The following is a 20,713-nucleotide window of genomic DNA, read 5'->3' on the forward strand; positions in this document are numbered from 1 at the left end:
GGGGGGCAAATAACGAGGGGGCACCCTCCGCCGTGGGGCTGGGGACAGGGGGCAGTCACCCCCGTGTCCCTGCGGGGATCCTGGGTCCCCACGTCCTGCAGTGGGCAGCTCCAAAACGCCCCATTGGACATGGGGTGAGCCGAGCCCCCCGGGATCCCCCCCGGGCCGAGCCCCCGCCGCGGTGCCCTCATCCCCCCGACGCCCCCCGTGTCCCCTCGCAGCCGGTGCGTGCCGGGGGGCGATGGTCCCGGTGCCCAACAGCACGGCGGTGACGTGGGCCGGTGAATCGGCGCGGCCAGAGCCGGAGCGGTCACCCTGCATGGTCGGCATCTTCCCCGTGGTGTACTACAGCGTCCTGCTGGGCCTGGGGCTGCCAGGTGAGGGGCTGGGGGCTGCCGGGGGGCGGGGGGGGGGGGGGCACAGCACCCATCCTGCCTCACCCGCAAACGGCGCTGAGCCGTGCACCCGCAGCTCAACCGCTGCCCTCTGCTTCCAGCCCCATCGCAGCTCCCTTCCCGGCCCTTTTTGGGGAGGTGAGGTTGGGGGGGTCCCGACCTGCCCCCACGGTGCCCCCCGCCTCGGGGCCAGCACCAAGCTGCAGACCCCCGCCCCACACGGCAGGTGCCCCAGCAGCGGGGACAGATGGCATTTGCCTCGCTGGGGCTGACACGCGGAAGAGATTAATCAGCTCAGCAAATCCCCCCCCCCGCGCTGCGATATTTATAGCCCCCGGCCCCCCCGCTGCACCCCCACCAGGGCCACGGGGCTGAGCCCGGCACCGGGGGGGCCGTGAGCCGCGGGGGTCTCACCGCCGGGTGCCGCTCCCCTCCCTCCAGTGAACGTGCTGAGCGCCGTGGCCCTGTCCCGCCTGGCCACGAGGACCAAGAAGTCGTCGTACTGGTACCTGCTGGCCCTGGCCACCTCCGACATCCTCACCCAGGTCTTCATCATCTTCGTGGGCTTCATCCTGCAGACGGCCATCCTGGCACGGGCGCTGCCCAGCGCCTTCACCCACGCCGTCACCGTGCTGGAGTTCGCGGCCAACCACGCGTCCACCTGGGTCACCGTCCTGCTGACCGTGGACCGCTACGTGGCCCTGTGCCACCCGCTGCGCTACCGCGCCCTCTCCTACCCGCGGCGCACCCGCAGGATCATCGCCGCCGTCTTCGCCGCCGCGCTGGCCACCGGCATCCCCTTCTACTGGTGGCTGGACGCGTGGCGCGACGCCGACCCCCCCACGGCCCTGGACAGGGTGCTCAAGTGGGCGCACTGCGTCACCAGCTACTTCTTGCCCTGCGGCATCTTCCTGGCCACCAACTCGGTCGTCATCCGCAAGCTGAAGCGGCGGGGGCGCCCGGGGGGCTGCCGGCCCCTCCTGAGCAAGAGCACGGCGCTCCTGCTGGCCGTCACCGCCGTCTTCGTGGTGCTCTGGGCGCCCCGCGCCGTCGTCATGATGTGCCACCTCTACGTGGCCTCGGTCAGGAGGGACTGGCGCGTGCACCTGGCCTTGGACGTGGCCAACATGGTGGCCATGCTCAGCACCACCCTCAACTTCTTCCTCTACTGCTTCGTCAGCCAGACCTTCCGCCGCGCGGTGGGCGAGGTGCTCCGGGCCCACCCCCGGCACGGCCCCCGCCCCGCAAACCCCCGCATCCCACCCCCAGCCCTGAAACCCCTGGAGCTGCTGGCCGGCACGGCGCTCTGAGCCGGGGGCTGCCGCCGGCCGGGGATCCCTGGAGCTCGCCCAGCCCCTGGCATTGCCCCCAGCACCCTGTGAGACCCTGCCCGTGCGACGCCGCCCGGCTGTGCCCACCCCGTGCGGTGCTGGTGGGCTTGGGGGGGGCTCGGGGCTGCTCCCACGCTGCGGCTCCACCGAAGCCCCCCAGGAACCGCAGCTGTCCCGGGGGGCCGGGTGCCGGCGAGCTCTGCAGCCCCGCCGAGGCGTAGTGGGGCTGCTCCTGCCCCCATAAACGTCTGTGCTCACACCAAAATCTGCCTGAGTTCAGCTCCGTGTGGCTGCCTGGGATGGGGGCACAGCACCCCCTGAGCGTGGGGTCCCCTTGCCCAGCCTGGTGCACCCCGGGTGCTCTGTGGGGCCGGGTCCCACCCTGTGATCCCCCCCAGACCCACATGGGGCACCCCCCACGAGGTGCCACCCTCCCGGTGTGACCGTGCCAGCCTGCCTGTCCCCAGCTGCCACCAGAGGGCAGGGACAGGACGCCCCGCGGAGCTGGCACCCAGCGCCCTGGCACCCAGCACCCTGCGGGCTCAGCCGGCACGGCCGGGTTCGGAGCGCCAGCCCTGCGGCCCCACATTCCTCCCTAATTCCCCCATAAGGTCCTTAGCGTAATCCCCCCAAAATCCCGGCCTTTCCACTGTAATTCCTCATAAACTGGCACCCGTGGGGCTGTCCCGGTGGCAGGGGCTCAGCTGGCCCCGGGGGGATTTGGGCTACCCTGTGCCCACCCGGCTGAGCCCAGGAGTGGGGTGGGACGGGGGGCAGCGGGGTCCCTGCCTGCCTTGGCCCTCATTGCTCATAAAACGAGCCCAAAGCGGCTCCGTGACGTGGGGCTGACCCACACGGGCACCACCGCACACCCAGGGCCGTGCACCCAGCACCCTGTGGCAGGATCAGTCCCCAGCACCTTCCAGCCCCCCCCAGACCGACCCGGTTACACCAGGGGGGATCCGGCCCCCGCTGCCCCGGTCCTGCCGACAGGGTTAAACCCCAACCTCGCCGGGGCGGGTGGTACCTGGGAGGTGCTCGCTCCATTAATTCTGGCATTTCAGGACCGGGACCAGATTAGACATTAACTCGAGCAGCAAGCGCCTCCCACCCGCCCCGCGGCCTCCCGCAGGATTTCCCACCCCACAGCCCACCCGGGGGCTGCTGGGGGGCACGGGGCGGTGGGGGGACTTGCTTGGGAAGGGCAGCGTTGGGCCCCAGCTCCAGCCCCGCGTGCGGAGGCCAGGGCGGCCGCCAGCCCCCCCCTCGTCGGCGCTTATTTACTTGGAGAGGGAGGTGGAAACGTGCTAACCGCGTCCGCCTGCGGAGAGGGGCTCGCTGCTGGACAGAACCGGCTCAGATGGAAAACAGCTCCCCAGCCCCGGCGTAAACAGCAGCGGCAGGGAGGCAGCCGGGGAGGGCGAGCACGCGGCCCCCCCCCCCCCACCCCCCAGCCCCCCCGGTAGGGCCCTCACCTTCGCCAAGGTGAGGCCGAGCGGGAGCCGCCGCCGAGCTGGGCCTGGGCTCGCCGTGCCGCCGCCTGGCCCCGTGGCTCTGGAGGAGAGGTAAGCCTGGAAAAAATGCGCCCGGCGTGGCGATGTTTTCGGAAGCTCTCCCCGCGAGGAAGCCTGGCGCGGCTCCCTGGCTGTGCCGAGCTGCCCCCCAGCCCCTCGCCGCGGCTGCTGTGCCGCCAGGGTCCGGCTCTGCCAGCCCTGCCACCGGGGACGTCGTCCCCAGCCCGGCCAGGGCACCGAAAGGGCCGTGCCGGGTGCCCAACGCCCCGGCACGCAGCCACGGGACCGGCCCTGCGACGCCGCCGGCACATGGCAGCATCGCACCCAACTTACCCCCCGGCCGCCTCCCCAGCGGGGTGTTCCTGTAGGACCTACAAAAACCCTTCCTGAGAAACCGGGGGTGGAAAGCTTGGGGACGGGGGGGGGCAACAACCCGACGTGGTGGGCACACGTGGGCCAGCACCGGGCACCACGGGGTGGCCTCGGCAGGATGGATGCTGGCCGGCGGCCTCAGAGGAGAGGGGGGGAGCGGGGGCTCGGGCCAGGCAGCCGCTGGGAACGCGCCGTGAGCGGAAGGAAGCGCGGCAGGAAGCCGCGTGCAGCCTGGCCTCTCTGCAGCACGGGTCGGGGGCAGCGGGGGCGCTGGGGAAGCCGGCCCCCGCTCTTGGCGCCGCTGAGCCAAGCCTGAACCCGACTCCCTGGGGAAACTGAGGCACAAAGAGGCCACGGGGGGAGGCGGGGAGGCAGCGGAGCCCCGTTGTGCGGCCCCGCAGCCCTGCTCCAGTGCCCGTGCGAGGGCACACAGGGGGTGCGTGCCCCCCGCAGGCAGGGACGAGCCTCCCCCGGTGTGGCACTGCAGCCAAGCGCTCTTTAGGGAAAAAGAGGGCAGGAGGGACGGTGGCTGTGGGTGCAGCACCCATCCCCGATGTGCTACCCCTTCCCCGTGGTGCCACCCCTCGTGCCGCGGTGCTGCCAGCCCCGGCTCTGCCTCCCCGTCTGCTCGGATTGTTTTCGTCCCAGCCCGGGCTGGGGGAGGACCCGGCAGCAGCGCGCTGAACTTTGGGCTGCATCCTTCACCCTCTTGCTTCACCCTCCCAAAATAGCAGCGCCTGCCTGGAAACCTCCTCCGGGGCCAGCAGGGCCACAGGTCCCCGGGGTGCCCCGAGCCTCCCACGGCTCTTCCCCATCTCCGAGCCCCAGGGGATACGGTGGCTGCGGGGTGCCCTGGCCGAGCCGTGGGTGCTGCGTCAGCCCCGCTCCCAGCTCCGCTCCCGGGACCACCGACTCCCCAGGATGGGGCTGCCCCGGCCCCCAGCCCCTCGCCGGCTGCAGGCCTCTCCTGTGGCCGCCGAGCCCTGCCAAGGCCTCAGCCGCCAGCTGACATTCCTCTGGGAGGCCCCTCGGGCCCCCGCCGCGGGGCTGCTCGCCTTCGGTTACGGGGCCCAGCACCGCAGCGAGCACCCGGTGCAGAGCCCCCCGGTCGGTGAGGCCACCCCGGTTCTGGCCCCGTCACCCCAAGGAGCCCCCGGGGGCTGAGCCCCCGCATGCTCATCGCACCGGTGCTCGGGGGGGCTCCCACCCAGCTCTGCCCCCTCGCCCCGGTTCTGTCCCCTCCGTTTGGAGACAGCCCCCGGTGGGTGCCCCCACCCCAGCCCCCGGTGGGTGCCCCCCCCCCCCAGCCCGGTGCGCTGGGGCAGGTCCCGGGCGCGCCCCCCCGGCAGCGGCGCACCTCGGGGAGGGGCCGGGCCGTGCCGGGCAGGCGCGCACGGGGCTGCGGGCTCGGGGCTCGGCACGGCTCGGCACGGAGCGGAGCGGAGCGGCCGGGACACCGGGCGCTGGAGCCGGTGAGAGGGGCAGGGAGGGGGTGAAACCTGCGGGGCTGGGCAGCACCGGCACCGGGATGGACCCGAACGGGACGGGAACCGGCACCGGGGGCGTAAACGGGACCGGGAGCGCAACCGGGACCGGCACCGGGACCGGCGCCGGGAGGGGAAATGGGACCGGCACCGGCACCGGCACCGGGACCAGGAGAGCAAATGGGACCGGCACCGGGACCGGGACCGGCACCGGGAGCACAAATGGGACCGGGACCGGCACCGGGAGCGAAAATGGGACCGGGACCGGCACCGGGACCCGTCCACTCGGGGGCTCTCCTGGCCGCAAAGTTGGGGAGGCTCCGGGCGAGTTTGGGGCCGGCACCGCTCGGGGGCGCGGGGGGACTGCGAGGGGTGGGGGGCACCGGCCGGGCCGGGGGCGGCAGGGGCTGTTTCCCACCCCCCCCCGGTACCGGTGCCCCGTCCCCATCTCACGGGGTGGCTTTGGCTTGGTGGGGCTGAGCAGAGCCCGGACACCGGGGGGTGCCTGGCCCTGGGAGGGGAGCGGAGGGGGCCTTTGGGGGGCGCAGAGATTGGGGCAGCGACGTGGGGCCCCCGGCCGCCCCTGTCCCAGCCCCGAGGTGACCTTGTCGCAGGTTTCCTGCCCGGTTTCCTCCCTCTGGCCGGGGGGAGCGCAGGGGGCTGCAGCTTTCCCCTTGCCTTCCTCCTTCCCATGGGCACCCCACGCTCCTTGGGGCTGGCAGCGGGTCCAGGGACCCCCGCGCCCAGGGGGCTGTGCCATGCCATGCCGTGCCGTGCCGTGCCGCACCGTGCCGGGCCGTGCCAGGCTGCAGCTGCGTGCGGCGGGGAGCTCTGCTGAGTGGGGCCAAACACGGGACCTGTGCTGGGTCAGTGCCCGGAGCCACAGGAGGGAAGAGGGACAGGAGAAGTGGAAAGGGGAACGTGCGGCACGCAGTGCCGTGCCAAGGGGACCGACCCGTCCCCGAGCGGTACCTCTGCGGCCAGCCCCGGCCCGCACTCGGTGCTCCTGGGAAGCCAGCGGGCACGGTGCTGCGTCCAGGCAAGGAGGGCTGGGAGATGTGTGTCCATCTGGGGGCACCTGGAGCTGCTCGGGGCTGCGGCGTGGTGCTGGCACAGACCGGGCTCAGCGGGACCCCATCGCCAGCCGTGGTCCAGCAGGAGATGCCTGACCAGGGACTGTGGGCAGGGAGCTCCAACTCCCGGAGGTGGCACAGGCAGCGCCCCATAACGCCTCCTCTTTCCCGCAGGGTCCGTGGACGCCCTGCTCAGCGCCCGCCCCGCGGTGCAGGATGGGTGCTGCGGCAGTGCTGCCCGCGGCCGCCTGCGTCCTGCTGGCCCTGCTGCCCGCGGGCCGTGCCCAGAGCACCCCCCCGGCGGGCTGCGGCAAGGACCTCTCCTCCCTCTACTACAACCTCTGCGACCTCTCGGCGGCCTGGGGCATCGCGGTGGAGGCCGTGGCCAGCCTTGGCGTGGTGACCAGCTTCGTGCTCACCATCGTGCTGGTGGCCAGCCTGCCCTTCGTGCAGGACCCTCAGAAGAAGAGCCTGGTGGCCACGCAGGTCTTCTTCATGCTGGGCACGTTCGGGCTGTTCTGCCTGACGTTTGACTTCATCGTGGGGCCGAACTTCTCCACCTGCGCTTCCCGCCGCTTCCTCTTCGGCGTCCTCTTCGGCATCTGCTTCTCCTGCCTGCTGGCGCACGCCGTCGCCCTCAACTTCCTGGCGCGGAGGAACCGGGGCCCGCGGGGCTGGGTGACGCTGGCGGTGGCCCTGCTCCTCACCCTGGTGGAGGTCATCATCAACGCCGAGTGGCTCACCATCACCGTGGCGCGGCGGGAGGGCGGCCCCGCGGACCCCTGCGTGCTGGCGGACGCCGACTTCGTCCTGGCGCTCATCTACGTCATGGTCCTGCTGGTGGCCGCCTTCGGCACCGCCTGGCCGGCGCTCTGCGGCCGCTACACGCGCTGGAGGAAGCACGGCGCCTTCATCCTGGCCACCACCGGCCTCTCCATGGCCATCTGGGTGGCGTGGACGGCCATGTACCTCTACGGGAACCAGCGCGCGGGCGAGAAGCCCGGCTGGGACGACCCCACGCTGGCCATCGCGCTGGTGGCCAACGCCTGCGCCTTCATCCTCCTCTACGTCATCCCCGAGGTGACGCACGTGACGCGGCGGGGCCCCGAGCAAGCCTACGAGGACGACGGCTACCCCACGCGCGGGGTGGGCTACGAGACCATCCTGAAGGAGCAGAAGTCGCAGAGCATGTTCGTGGAGAACAAAGCCTTCTCCATGGACGAGCCCTCCTTCGGTAGGCACCGGGCGCGACGCGGGGCTGCGAGACGCGGGGCTGCGAGACGTCTGCTGCGACGCGCCCGGGCGGCTGGGAACGATGCCTGCGATTGTTGTGGCTCCCAAAAACACGCCGGGCTGGGTTTACCAGTTTAGGCTGAGCTCACCCGCTCCGGGGGTGCTCCCCTCCCCGGCGTGGGGTGCCCGCGGCTCCCGGCCCTCCGCCCCGGGGCGGGCGCTGCGCCGCGCTTCTTCCTAAAGGAGGACGTGTCGCCGAGCCGGCGGCGCTCGGGAGACCCTACAATAACACGGGGCGGTGCCCCCCACCCCGCAGTGATGCAAACCCCGGGGACGTCCCTCCCGCCCCCCGGTGCAGAGCAGCTGGCTGCTCATTAAACCTGCTAACGAGGCCCCGGGTGGGGTGGGGGCGGTGGCAGGGACGTGAGCCCCCTGTTTTCACCGTCCCTGTCTCTTTGCAGCCAAGAAGCCGGTGTCCCCGTACAGCGGCTACAACGGGCAGCTGCTGACCAGCGTCTACCAGCCCACGGAGATGGCTCTGATGCACAAGGGGCCGGTAAGAGCCCTCGCCTCTCCAGAGGCGGCCGCTTCCCCGTAGCCGATGGCTTTTACCGGGCCGGTCGATAACGGGCGGCTGGGATGGGGCCAGGATGCGGGGCACAGGGGGAACCTGAGCACTGTGCCAGGACGGGCTGCCCAGGGGTGCTGTAATGGGGCGCTGGGGAGGGTCCCCCCCCGTGCCATGCTGCTCCCCAGGACCCCACAGGGAGTGCGCTCGTGGGCTAGGGGTGCTCCCGGTGTCCCCACGGACCCATTTTCCCCCGCAGAGTGAAGGTCCCTACGACATGATCCTGCCCCGTGCCACCGCCGCCAGCCCGGCCGCGGGCAGCGCCAGCTCCACGCTGCGAGCCGAGGACGCCTTCGCCGTGCAGGCCCGGCACGCCGCGGCGCAGCGGGACGGGAGGAGCGGCCAGGTGGGTTAATGAGCAACGAGAGCCGGGGAGGGGGCGGCAGGGTTGGGCTCCTGCCCAGGTACAAAGTCTTTCCGTGCCTTGACGCCTCCCATGGGAGGGCAGGGGTGGGGATGACAGGCACCAGGGTGATGCCACTGCGTGCTGTGCCGTCACGCCTGCCCGGCGCCGTCCTGTTCTGCCCGTAGGTGCAGTCCCCGTACAGCAGGAACCGGTGGTGAAGCCCGGGTCCCACAACGCCAGCACAGCCACGGCCCCGCCGTCCCGATCCTCTGAGGTCTCGTCCCTCCCCGCCTCGTACATCCGCCCCCCGTCAGAGCTGGTTCCTGAGCTGGGGACGCCTGGATGTGGCCCCGGAGCCAGCGCCCTGCCGCCCGGCCGTGGCACCCGCAAGCTGCCTGCTCTGCCCGGCTCCCCTCATCCCCGCTGCCCACCCCGCCGCAAGGACCGGCTCCTGCAGGGCCACCCCGAGCCACCCCACTGCTGCCTTCACGAGACACCCGTCCCCTCGGGGCCAGGGACACTGCTGCCGGACAGCCAGGGGCACGGGGCGGCTGCCCCCGGCGCTGAGCCCCGGTTTCTCGCTGCCCCCCACGAGCCTCGCCAGGCGCTGAGCCGAGTGCGGGCGAGCCCACGGCACGGACTGGGCGCTGCGCCCCTTCGTGCTGGACCTCAAGCCGTCCCCGAGCTCTCCCAGTGCTGACCCCGCTGTGCCTCAGTTTCCCCTTCACCAGGGGATGGGGGGGATGCTCTGGGTCCCGGCACCCGGTGGCCTCCCCCCGCGGCTCCGGCCGCCTTCTCGGTGCCTTCCCCCTCCGCCCCTCTCCCCGCGCCGGGCTCGGGGATCACCCTCGGGGGGGGGGAACGATGGAGCTGGGCCCCCTCCCTCCTCCTGGCTCCCTCGTTGGTTCTTCCTCTCCCCTTTTTTCAGGTCAGACCCATTAAAGTTGAGTTTTCCTACGCGGTGCTGTAGCAGGTGGCACACGATGGGGACGAGGGGTACCCGGCTGCGCTGCTCCATCACCGGCTGCGCCACGGCCAAGGGCTTCCACCTTTGTGCCATCGCGCTCAGCCCCGCAGCCCCCCAGGGGGATAAGGCAAGGCCCCAGCCAGGATTGTGTTCCCCAGGCACCCCCAGGAGCCTGCGCCGGGGCCAGGCTGCAGACGGGGCGGCCGTGCCAGGAGCTGGCAGGCTCGGCACCGCGCGGGGCGGGCGGCACGGACCGGCAGCCCGCGGGCAGATGGGCTGCCCGGCGGGAAGCGGCACGGCGCGGAGGACGTGCCAAGGTCGGGGGCGGTTTCTCCTGCTCAGATTGCCTTTCCCCTCCGCAGCGATTTCTCCTGCCAGGCAGGAAGCCTGTGGCCGAGCGAGCGGCAGCGCCATGAATTATTCAGGGCCTCAAATGGCTCCGTGGCGGTGGCTGGGGGAGGCGGGTGACCCGCTCTCCTTGAGAGCACCGTGCCCCGCGTGGGAGTTTGGCGCGCACACGCCGTGTCCCGGCCCTGCCAGCACCTTCCCTCCTGCTACTGGGAACGCCACCAGCTGCGGGGACGTGGCACAGCCCCGGCACGGGTCGGGACCCAAAGGCTGGGGACATCCATGGGCGCTACCGGGGTGCGCAGCCGGAGCAGGCGCCCAGCCCTGCTGCGGGAGCTGCCGGCGCCCCCGGGGCCGTGCTGCGTCACCCGTGTTTACCTGGCACCAGCAGGCAGCGGGGACGTCTCCAGGCAGCGCCAGGCGCTCAAGGTCCCCAGGGCCGTCACCGCCACAGCGTGCCCTCCTCCCTGCCGCCGGCACCGCGCGGCACGCGGCGTGTCCCCCGTGGGGCACGGCCACCTGCAAGCAGGGCTTGGAGCCAGGCTGGGCACGCAGCAGCCGTCCCCTGGGTCACCCACACGGGACACCGGCGTCCCCAGCACGCACCCAGCAGTGGTACAGCACCGCCTCGCTGGGGGGACGCAGAGGAGACAGCCCTGGGGGCAGCAGCCACCCCAAAACCAGGGCGCACGGACGCTGTCCCCATTCAGCCCTGCGCAAGGACACCGGGGCTGGTTTGAGCCATGCTGTCCCCGGTGTCACCGGTGCCCCCGGCCCCTCTGGCACCACGGGAGCCCCCGGCCGCCGCCAGCCGCAGGGCCCAGGACGGCCCCGCTGCAACAGGCAGCGCTTTGTGCCTGGGCTGCGGCGCGGGACGGCCGAACAGCGCTGCCTTTGTGCCGCGCAGGTGAAGCGGCCGCAGGCGCATGTGGGCTGCGCCGTGCCGGGAGCCGTCCCCGGTCCTCAGGGTGGGAGCGGGGGGCACCGGGGGGGGCCGTCAGCCCCGGTGTGGGGTCGGTTTGGGTGCGGAGCCGGGGCTGTGGAAGCGATCCTGCCCAGGGAACGGCGGGGACGTGGGGTGGGGTGGTGATGCTGAGGGCAGGGGGAGCGTGGCCGAGGACTGAGGGCTCAGCTGTGTCCCCGAGGGGTGACAGCGGGGGACGGTGACACCGTGCAGGTGAGCCTGGCCTCGGCCTACGGGATGCTTCACGTCCCCGGGCTCGGCTTGCTCCCTGGCACCAGGGAGGGAGGCAGATGGGCAACGTCCAGGCACAACGGCTCCAGCCGAGGGCCCTGCCCCAAGCAGAGGGCGCACGGTGCCAGCGCTGCCAGCCCGCGGTGACGGCAGTGACACACACTGGGACTGCCATCTGCCGGCACGGCACGCAGCAGGCACAGTGCCGTCCCTTCCTGGCCACCACGCAGGAAGGAGGCGCAGCTGGGACCCCGGTGCCAGGAAGGTTTGGGAAGCAGAGACATGCTCGCACCATCAGAAAATGGCATTTTACTACAAACAGGTCCATGGCACCAGAGGCTCCTGGCTCCGGCGCCAGGTGCCAGAAAGGTTGCACGGCTCTTGTGAGCCCCAGGGTGCTGTCGGGGCAGCAGCACGGGGTTGATACAACCGCCCCCCTCAAGTCCTGGGCTTCCGTGTCCCCCGTGCTGCACACCCAGCTGGCTGTCACCCCACTGCTGCTCCACACGAGGGTCCAGGGGGCTCTTGTGCCCCCTCGCTGGGACGGAGGAGGACAGGGAGGGCTCAGCCGGGCACCCCACGGGCTGCCTGGGCCTCCCTCCGCTGCTGTTTGCGCCTCTGGATGTCGCGATAGGCCTGGACGACGCGTGCCCTCTCCTCCTGCACGATGCGCTGGCGAGCCAGCGACACCGGCGCTGCTGGGGGCACCCGGCCCAGGCGAGGCGTCAGCAGGAGCCGCTTGCGTCCAGCCTGCGGGCAGAGACGGGGCAGGTCAGGGAGGCCGAAGGGAACGGAGCGGTGCGAGGGCACGGCCGCGGGGCAGGAGCCCCCGGCCACATTCGGCGCCACAGCCCGCAGCTCACCTGCTCTGCGGGGCCCCCGCGCCGGGGCCGCGAGGTGAGGGTGGGCGGCTCCGTCACCACCTCGCCGAACGCCACCGTGTCTGAGGGAGAAGCAGGGCCCGGCGTCAGGCAGGGGGACGCCGCTGCCGCCCGCTCCCACCTCCCCCCGTGCCTCCAGTGCCACCCCCAGCCCCACCTCGGAACAGGCTCTTCTCCAGCAAAGCCTCTTTCTTCTCCTCCTTCTTCTTGCGGGCTTTGTCCAGCTTCTTGTTCTGAAACCTGGAGAGCCGCGTTACGACCCGGGCTCGCGAGCGGACAGCGGAGCAGGTAAGGGACCTCGCACCCCACTGGATCTCCCCAAAAGCTGGGGCCCCACAGCTCTCCCCTCCCTGCCCTGGCACCAGGCCCCCCGCAGCCCAGCAGCAGGAGGGTGAAGCAGGCCCGAGGGCTGCTTTCAGAGGCTCAGCCCGCGGAGCCGAGACCTCAGAGCCCTCCACACCCTCCCGCAGCACCACCCCCAGGCACTCGGCGCGGCCCTGGCAAAGCACCGGGCCGGGGCTCGTCCCCGCTGCCCCCGCCGTGCCGTGTGGCCGTGCTCTCACTCTTTCTTTCTCCTGGACTTCTGCGGCGCCGCCGCCTCCTTCTCGGGCTCCCGCTGCACCTGGTTCTTGGTGAGGAAGAGGATGCGCTGCACCTCCTGCTCCATGCGGCAGATGTAGGAGTGCTCCGACTCCCCCTTCCCCCGCCTGAACTTGGGCACCGCGATGTCTCCACGCGCCTGCGCCTTGCGCTGCTGCTGCTTCCCTGCGAGAGACGGGCAGGGGGGGGTTAGGGCAGGCCGGGACGGGGATGGGGGACCCCTGGTGGGGGGGGGGGGGGCAGACCCTGCGCCGTTCCGTGGCCTGGAGCCCCCCGCGCCCCACCTGCCGCCCGCCTCTTCCTGGCTTTGGGGTGCTTCATGGCCTCGCGGCTCCGGATGAGCTCCCGCAGGCGGAAGGGGATCTCCTGCTCGTCGGGGTGCTTGGGCTTCATGTCGGCCCCCGCCTTCTGCTTCCTGGGAGAGAACGGCCCCGGGGCAACGGAGCCCCGTGATGGTGGGGCGTGGGGGAGCAGCGAAACCAGGGCAGGGGGCACCGTGGGGTGGGCGGAGAGGTGGGCACGGGGGGGCACCGGGACACCGGGACATGGGGATACCGGGACGGCAGGACATGGGGACGTCTGGGCACTGGCACCCCGGGACATGGGGGGGCACCAGCACCCTGGGAGAGGGGGACACCGGCACACCAGGATATGGGGACACTGGGACATGGGGTCACCGGCACCCCGGGACACGGGGGTAGGAGGACACCGGCACACTGGGACACCGGGACATCGGGGCACCGGCACCCCGGGACATGGGGACACCCAGACGGCAGGACACCGGCACACCGGGACGGTGGCACACCCTGTCGCACCAGGACATGTGGGCACAGGGACACCGGGACATCGGGGCACCGGCACCCCGGGACGTGGGGACACTGGGATGGCAGGGCACCGGCACACCCTGTCGCACCGGGACATGTGGGCACAGGGACACGGGGTCACCGGGACACGGGGACACTGTCACCCCGGGACACCGGGACTTGGGGGGGCACCGGGCCACAGGGACATTGGGACAAGAGGGCGCTGGGACACCGGGACGTGGGGACACCGGGATGGCAGGGCGCCGGGACAAGGGGACACCGGCACGCCGGGACACCGGGACAAGGGGACACCGGGACGGCAGGGCACCGGCACACCGAGACATGGGGACACGGGGACACCGGGACGCGCGGCCACATCCAGACCCTGGCCGGCCCCGGGCCCCGCCCCGCATCCATCCAGCCCCGCCCGCACTGACCTGCCGCGGGGCGGGCCGGCGGCCGGGACCGGGGCCGGTGCCGGTCTGTGTCCCCGTCCCTTCCCGGTCCCGGTCCCGGTCCCGGCCCCGCTCTCCGTTCCGCGCCCCCGTCCCGCTCCCGGTCCCGCTCCCGGTCGCCGTCCCATGGCGGCCCGCACGCGGCCGGACCCCGCCGCCACTTCCCGGTGCCCTCCCGCCCCGGTCCCGCCCCCCGCTCCCCATTGGGCCGCGCCCAGCCGCCGCGCATCCCATTGGCCGGCCGCTCTTGGAGGCCGAGCTGCCATTGGGCGCGAGAGCTGCCGCTCCGGGAGGGGGCGGGCCGTTGCCGGGGAGCGGCGGCGGGATGTGGCTGCGGGGGGCGCGGGGGGGCGCGCGGCCTGGCGGGGGGGCGCCGGGGGTGAGCGGGGGCGGGGCTTAAAGGGGGCGGGGCTTAAGAGGGCGAGGTTTAAAGGGGCGGGGCTTGGGCGGAGGGCGGAGGCTGCGCCGGGGGGGGCATAAGGGGACTGCAGGGGGGGGGGGAAGCAATGGGGGCTCTGGGGGCTGCATATGGGGGCTTGGGGCTCTGTACGGGGTCTGGGGGCTGCATGTGGGGCTCTGGGGGCTGCACATGGGGTCAGGGGCTGCATATGGGGATCTGGGGACTGTACAGGGGGGTCTGGGGCTCTGTATGGGGTCTGGGGGCTGCATATGGGGGTCTGGGGGAGCAACGAGGGGCTTGGGAGCTGCATTGGGGGCTCTGGGGGCTGTACGTGGGGGTCTGAGGGTTCTATACAGGGTCAGGGGCCTCCATATGGGGGTCTGGGGGCTGCCTGTGGGGGTCTGGGGGTCTGGGGGTTGCATATGGGGGTCAGGGGGCTGCACCGGGGGGTCTGGGGAGTAACGGGGGCTTTGGGAGCTGCATTGGGGCTCTGGGGGCTGCACTTGGGGGTCTGGGGGCTCCACGTGGGGTCTGGGGCTCCATAGGGGGAGCTTGGGGCTGTACATGAGGGTCTGGGGGCTCCACATAAGGTCTGGGGGTTGCATGTGGGGGTCAGGGGGCTGCACATGGGGTCTGGGGGCTGTATCAGAGGCCCCTGAGGGTTGTACACGGGGGTCTGGGGGCTGCATACGCAGGTCTGGGGGCTCTGGGGGCATTAGTAGCCTCATTGGGGGCTCTGGGGGCTGCACATGGGGCCTGGGTGCAGCACATGGGGTCTGGGGGCTGCGCATGGGGCTCAGGGGGTACCACAAGAGGGTCTGGGGGCTGTACATGGGGTCGCGGGGCTGCATCAGAGGCCCCTGAGGGCTGCACATGGGGGTCTGGGGGCTCTGGGGGCTGTACATGGAGGTCTGGGGGTTGCACTGGGGTTGCTGCACCTACACCAGGGGTCTGGGGGCTCTGAGGAGGACCCCGTGTGTGAAGGCAGCGATGGTCTGGGGGTGAGGGGGGTTTGGTGGTGGGGCTGGGGGCACCAAGGAGGGCTTACTGGTTGAGTCAGGGGGTGCTGGGGGGATTTTGGGGGGCAGCCCCCAGCCTCTGCCACCACCACCATGGGGCTGCCCCCCACAGGAGCACCCCGGAGCCCCCGACCCGGGCACCGCCACCGCCTGCAGCCGTCGGAAGCGCTCGGACACCCCGGGGAACGGACAGCGGCAGCAGGGGGGGCTCGGACCCCCCGGAAAGCGACCACCGGGCAGAGACCCCAGGGGACGAGGGGGCAGAGCCCCCCTTTTCCCACCCCCCCGACCTCGAACCGCCCACGAACTGCTGCATGAGCGGCTGCGCCAACTGCGTCTGGATCGAGCACGTGGAGCGGCTGCTGCAGCACTACGGGGACGGGGGCGAGCGGGCGCTGGCGGCCGTCGAGAGGCACGTGCAGGACGAGAGCATCAAAATGATCCTGCGGACGGAGATCAGGCTGCGCGCGAAGAAGGACTGAGCCCTGCCTCAACGGTCGCCCGGCGGAACCTCCCCGCTGTGCTCCGGGAGCCGCTTTGGGGCGCCCGGTTTGTGGGGTCGGGGCCCGGTTTCTTCGGGGTGCTCGCTTGTGGGGGCTGAGGCGGGGGGGGGGACGCTGCGTGGTGCCCCCTGGGGCCAGCTGCTTTTGCTCCCTCAAGCCTTTTATATATATATAAATATATATATATACGTACACACACATATACTGATATATATATGTGTATGTGTGTGTGTGCATTTATGTTTATATATAAAGCGCCTGTCACCATATTGATAAAACACTCTGGAACCGCCCTGACGGCAGGGGTAGGAACAGAAGACGACCCGTTAGCACCTCAGCACTTCTGTTTCCAACCAAATTTATTTAAAAAAAAAAAAAAAAAAAAAGCCACCGGACTTCACTTCCCCCACACCGAGGGCAGGGATTTTCCCCTTGCCTCGTCCTTGCGGCGGAAGGAACCGTAAGCGCCTCGGGTGGCGTGAGAGGAGCGCGGTGATGGCCGTGGCGCGGTGTCACACCGCCCCGCTAAGCCTCTTAGGGGCTTCTCGGCACCGAGGGCTGGGGGCAGGCGTTTCCCCCCCCCGGGGGCCTCTCCGTGCCCGTCTCCCCCCCCGCTGTGGGATTTTGCAGCGTGCGGCCCGGGCACGTGGGCCCCGCAAGGGCAGCGCGCCCGGCTCCGTGGTGCGTATCGGTGCCTCTTCCTCCTCGCTCGTCCCTGCCTTAAAACCCCTTAAACTTCACCTTGAGGCGTCACCTCCCTAAATCCCGCCGGGATGAGCAGGGACTCAGCCCGCTGACGCGTGGGCCTCGGCAGGAGCCGGGCAGGATCTGGCCCCGTCCCGCCCGGACGAGCTCGCCAAGGGCACTGCCTGCCCCCGAGAGCGGCTCAGCGCTAACGAAGCTCGGTCTGGAAGCGGTAATTACCAGCAGGGCCCTGGCCTTTGCTGGAGAGGTAGCTGGTTCCGCCGGCTCCGTGTGAAACGCTCCTGGATCCGTGTAATCCTATTTGGTGAAGTCTAGCTAATTGCCAGCGGTGGAAGGGGCTGGCGTTCAATTAAAGTGTGCTGAGATTATACCTTTTTGTAATTGCTTTAGTGCTGGGATTACGGCAGGCTTTGGAGTGATACTCCCGAGCTGCAGGGCCGGGTGGGCAGGGGCTCCCGGCCCCTCTTCCCCCTGGGTTTTGGGCTCAGGAACAGAGCGGTTGTCCTGGGGTGCCCGCGGCCGGGCGGTGCTCGGGCTGTCCCCACGCTCAAGACGTCCGCGGCGACACCTGGGATTAGCTGGCGGCCCTCGTGTTTCGTGCAGCTGACGGGATGGGGACGGGGATGGCATGGGGACGGCGGGAGCCTCCCAGCAGCACCCCGCAGCCCCTGCTGTCGTGGGCACGCTGTGCTCGGTGCCAGCACCGTGCTGGATGGGTTTTGGCCACACGGTTCTGCAGCTGCACCGTGGCCTTGCCCTGCTGGGACATCTGGTGCCCATGTCCCCAAGTGCCATCCCAAGCACGCTCTGCAGGACTGAGCCACCGTCCCCATGGCTCAAGGTGTGGGTGGCTCACAAGGCAGAGGCAGGACCCTCCCCGCCGTGGGCTCTTTGCTGCCATTCCCTGCCCCAAACCGCGGGGCCGGGGTCGTGCTGGAGCAGCCGTGCCGACACACGGCCCGTCCCCACACCGGTAATCCCGGCACCCCCCTCCCCACACGCACGCTGCCAGCCCCCCCAGCACAGAGCAGGGGGGAGGACAGCAGATTACCCCTTTGAGGAGAAGGGACTTAATCCTATTACCCCAGGGCAGGATAAAATCTGCCGGCCCCCAGCCGCCACGCAGAGCACCCATAGGACGCGCGGCAGCGGGCGGAGGGAGTCCTGCGGAGCAGCGCTGGCCTTGGGGACTTCAACCCCCGCGTAAGTGACGGCTCTGCTGCCTGGGGCACCCGGACATGCTGGCACTCGGGCTGCATCGCTCGGTGCTCGGACAGAGCCTGCATTTGCCTCCCGTGCTCGGAATTTGCAGCCAAACCCCGCAGCTCCGTGCTGGGTCCCATCAAGCCCGCAGCTGGAGCGGTCTTGGTGCTGAAAATCTCCGGCACTCGGCACGTCTCGGGGTTGCCGTGCCCGCAGGAGGCACGGCGCGGGATGGAGCTGCCCTGGGATTTCTGGCTCGGCTGCAGCCCCCCGCCCCGCAACCACGGCCGCCCAACGCCCCATGGCCATTCCAGGGTCTGCGCCGTCCTTGAACGCCGTCCTGCTGCACGCAAGCCCCGAGGGACACCTCGGTCCCTGTGGGTGGCTGCGCCATCGCCAGCTCTCGGTGGCACCTTAAACACCTGGCTTGGCACAGACCCCAGGGGTGGTGGCAGCGAGGGGTCCCGGGGTGCCACATCCACCCTGGGGTGAGGGCAAGGACCGCGGGCACTGCCCAGCGAGCAGAGGGGCTCAGCCTGCCCTTCGTTGCCTTTGGGGTAAGGGGATTAGCGGGCTCTGAGCTGGGCTAATTCCAGGTTGCGGGGACGGAGGGGGCTCTCCCCCAGGGCAGCACTGAAAGCCGATCAGCAGCGGCTGGGGGGCTCAGGGCAGGGTGGGAGTGGGGGCACCCAGCACCAGGCGGGCACGGCACGTCCCCACGCTGGTTGGGCTGGGTAAGGGGGCTGCAGCCGGAGCCCCCCCGTACCCCACATCTCCCCTCCGGCAGGTCCGAGGAGCCGCCCCGCGCCGGAGCCGCAGGGACAGCCGCCACCCGGGGCAGGCTGCTGGCCCCGGCACAGCCATGAGCCTGGAGCCCCACAAACCGGAGATCAAGTCGGCCACGAGGGTGACCGGGGGACCCGCCACCCCCCGGAAAGGGCCACCGAAATTCAAGCAGAGGCAGACAAGGCAGTTCAAGAGCAAGCCACCCAAGAAGGGGGTGCAGGGGTGAGTGGGGCCGAGCAGCTGGACCCCATGCGGGGACACAGACGGGGGTGCCAGCGTGGCACAGGTCAGGCTGCTGTGCGGTGGGGACAGACCCTCGCTTTCCTTGCAGGTTTGGCGATGACATCCCGGGCATGGAAGGGCTGGGAACAGGTACGGGGTCCCTATCCCAAATCTGCTGTGGCAGCAGGGTGCCCTGTGGGGACAGCCGCCGCAGCCGGGCTGGGGGTTGTGCTGACGCAGCCTCTCTTCTCCGCAGATATCACCGTGATCTGCCCTTGGGAAGCCTTCAGCCACCTGGAGCTGCACGAGCTGGCTCAGTACGGCATCATCTAGGCCGGCCACGGCCACCGCAGCCCATCCGCCCCGTAGTGCTGCTTGTTTAGGAGCTGCCCCATTTGCGTAGCAGGGCACAGCCCGGAAAAATACTCATTAAAACCCAAAATGAGTGCAGGAGCCTGGTGTCATGGTCTGGGGTTGGCAGGGACGGGGCTGGAAGGCGTCTCCTCATGCCACGGGTGCAGGGAGCCAGCGGGAGGGGATGTAGTGATGGGATACAGACACAGTTGGGGCTCAGCTTCTGCGGAGGTTTATTCTGGGCAGCATCAGCCTGGCCTGCAACGAAGGATGGAGAGCACAGGGCGCCCCAGCCATGCTCAGCATCACCCCCAACCCCACAGTGTCCCCCACCCGCGGTGGCAGCCAGCCCCCCCTCAGCCCCACACCCCACCGGGCGCGATGTCCGCGAGCACCTTCAGCGCCATGAGCAGCCCAGCAGCCTCCAGCAGCACCAGCACGGCCGCGCCGGTCGCGATGCTGCCGGCCTGGCCGCGGAGCCAGGCTCCGAGCTGCACCACGCAGCCCCCCAGGTGCACAACACCGGCCGCCTCCATGTCCCCGAGGCGCAGGACCCCCAGGGCGCACTGGTCATTGGTGATGGAGCCGTTCTGCAGCGGGTCCAGGCAGCAGGAGGCAGGCACGCTGCAGGCTTGCACCCCCGGGGCGCTGCAGTTGAAGTACCTGCGGGAGGAACCAGGAGAAATCACCGAGTCCCCGCCACCCTCCTGCAGCAGGGACGCACCCACGTGCCCCCCCAAGCCCCGACTCACGGGTTGCTCTCCCAGTCTCGGTAGGAGCCGAGCCCGCAGCAGCTCAGGGCGCGCTGCACCTCGTCCACCAGGAGCCGCAGGTCGGGCTCCTGCTGGTAGCGCAGCAGGCAGAGCAGCAGGGCGGCACGCAGGGCGTCGCGCAGCCGGCGCCGCGCCGCGAACAGCAGCAGCCCCCCCAGCACCTCCAGCCCCACGAAGGCCAGCACGGCCCCCACGAAGAAGCGCAGGAGGCAGGCGCTGGAGCGGAGGGCCCCCAGGCAGCCGGCCAGGGACACGGCGCTGGCCCCCAGCCCCACCAGCACGAAGAGCAGCATGGGGTCGGAGCCCAGCAGGGCCAGGCGCTCGTCCTGCAGCGAGCCCTTGGCCAGCAGCCCCCACACCCCAACTCCTAGGGCCAGCAGGCCCAGCAGGAGGAAGAGGAGGTTCCAGAGGAAGGCCAGGTACCGCACGCAGTGGCTGAAGGCGCCCAGCTTGTGGGGCACGGGGCACCACTCCTCGGGGTGCTGCTCGGCCGCAGGAAGGTGCGTGTCGTCCACCAGCAAGCCTTCGTCATCGTCATCATCAGAGGGGTAGGGCAGCTCCGCCAGCCTGGATGCCTGTGTGGGAGAGACAAGCCACAGCCCCCATGGCAGCTGCAGGGCCTGCAGACCCCCAGAAACACCCCCCTAATGGCCCCCAGCCCTCACACCCCCCATGTATACCAGCACAAGGCAGCTGGGGGCTCCCAGAGCCACCCCATGCCCCGATGTGATGTGAGTGAGCTGGGCATGGGGCACCCTGCGTCCACCCCCCTGGGGTCTGTGCATACGGGGAGCCAGGGGGGGAGCTCTGCCAGAGACCCTACCTCTTATAGGGACCCCCAGCTCATCCCTATGGAGACCCAGAGGTGCCCAAAAAGCATCCAGCCCCCCCCAGGGCCAGGACACGGAGCCACCCCCAAGGACCCCACAGGGGTCAGCAGGGGGGTCCCGCAGGTTACCTGGGGCAGCAGCCGGCTGCTCTCCCCGCTGCTCACCGCCCCGCGGGGGCCGAGGAGCCGGGACAGCCGTTCCCTGAGCGGCGCCATCCTGCTCCCCGGGGCCGCTGCAGTCACACTCCCATCATGTGAGAGGCTGCGGCCGGGCCTTAAATAGGGCCGCGGCTC

At 70.8% G+C, this 20,713-nt stretch overlaps 6 protein-coding genes across 7 annotated transcripts; 4 read left to right on the top strand and 2 right to left on the bottom strand.

Annotated features, from left to right (window-relative positions):
* Positions 1-241: 241 nt before the first annotated feature.
* Positions 242-1,705, top strand: GPR142 (G protein-coupled receptor 142). Its single transcript, XM_035558640.1, has 2 exons — positions 242-377; positions 837-1,705. Exons 1-2 carry the CDS (start codon positions 242-244, stop codon positions 1,703-1,705), a joined length of 1,005 nt encoding a protein of 334 aa, XP_035414533.1.
* A 1,509-nt stretch (positions 1,706-3,214) lies between these two features.
* On the top strand, positions 3,215-9,336 carry GPRC5C (G protein-coupled receptor class C group 5 member C). 2 transcript variants are annotated; one of them, XM_035558817.1, is made up of 5 exons: positions 3,215-3,291; positions 6,344-7,403; positions 7,864-7,958; positions 8,230-8,376; positions 8,562-9,336. In XM_035558817.1, the coding sequence occupies exons 2-5, from the start codon at positions 6,386-6,388 to the stop codon at positions 8,592-8,594; spliced, it is 1,293 nt and encodes a 430-aa protein (XP_035414710.1). In that variant the 5' UTR covers positions 3,215-3,291; positions 6,344-6,385; the 3' UTR covers positions 8,595-9,336. The 2 variants fall into 2 exon arrangements, with proteins under 2 accessions (XP_035414710.1, XP_035414709.1); XM_035558816.1 differs by lacking the exon at positions 3,215-3,291 and adding an exon at positions 5,009-5,084 and having other exon boundaries at positions 8,562-9,332.
* Positions 9,337-11,180: 1,844 nt separating this feature from the next.
* Positions 11,181-13,801, bottom strand: CCDC137 (coiled-coil domain containing 137). Its single transcript, XM_035558732.2, has 6 exons — positions 13,608-13,801; positions 12,652-12,782; positions 12,331-12,532; positions 11,925-12,007; positions 11,750-11,829; positions 11,181-11,636 (listed from the first exon to the last, which is right to left on the bottom strand). Exons 1-6 carry the CDS (start codon positions 13,751-13,753, stop codon positions 11,451-11,453), a joined length of 828 nt encoding a protein of 275 aa, XP_035414625.2. The 5' UTR covers positions 13,754-13,801; the 3' UTR covers positions 11,181-11,450.
* Positions 13,802-15,015: 1,214 nt separating this feature from the next.
* On the top strand, positions 15,016-15,727 carry OXLD1 (oxidoreductase like domain containing 1). The gene is made up of 2 exons (XM_035558642.2): positions 15,016-15,026; positions 15,157-15,727. Exons 1-2 carry the CDS (start codon positions 15,016-15,018, stop codon positions 15,524-15,526), a joined length of 381 nt encoding a protein of 126 aa, XP_035414535.1. The 3' UTR covers positions 15,527-15,727.
* A 2,590-nt stretch (positions 15,728-18,317) lies between these two features.
* PDE6G (phosphodiesterase 6G) lies at positions 18,318-18,796 on the top strand. Its single transcript, XM_035558841.1, has 3 exons — positions 18,318-18,463; positions 18,573-18,613; positions 18,720-18,796. Exons 1-3 carry the CDS (start codon positions 18,318-18,320, stop codon positions 18,794-18,796), a joined length of 264 nt encoding a protein of 87 aa, XP_035414734.1.
* Positions 18,797-19,151: 355 nt separating this feature from the next.
* TSPAN10 (tetraspanin 10) lies at positions 19,152-20,669 on the bottom strand. The gene is made up of 3 exons (XM_035558897.2): positions 20,549-20,669; positions 19,570-20,165; positions 19,152-19,480 (listed from the first exon to the last, which is right to left on the bottom strand). The coding sequence occupies exons 1-3, from the start codon at positions 20,633-20,635 to the stop codon at positions 19,174-19,176; spliced, it is 990 nt and encodes a 329-aa protein (XP_035414790.1). The 5' UTR covers positions 20,636-20,669; the 3' UTR covers positions 19,152-19,173.
* Positions 20,670-20,713: the final 44 nt, after the last annotated feature.

The sequence above is a fragment of the Cygnus atratus genome, chromosome 18 (assembly GCF_013377495.2).
Source record: "Cygnus atratus isolate AKBS03 ecotype Queensland, Australia chromosome 18, CAtr_DNAZoo_HiC_assembly, whole genome shotgun sequence".
In the NCBI taxonomy this organism is placed as follows: Eukaryota; Metazoa; Chordata; class Aves; order Anseriformes; family Anatidae; genus Cygnus; species Cygnus atratus.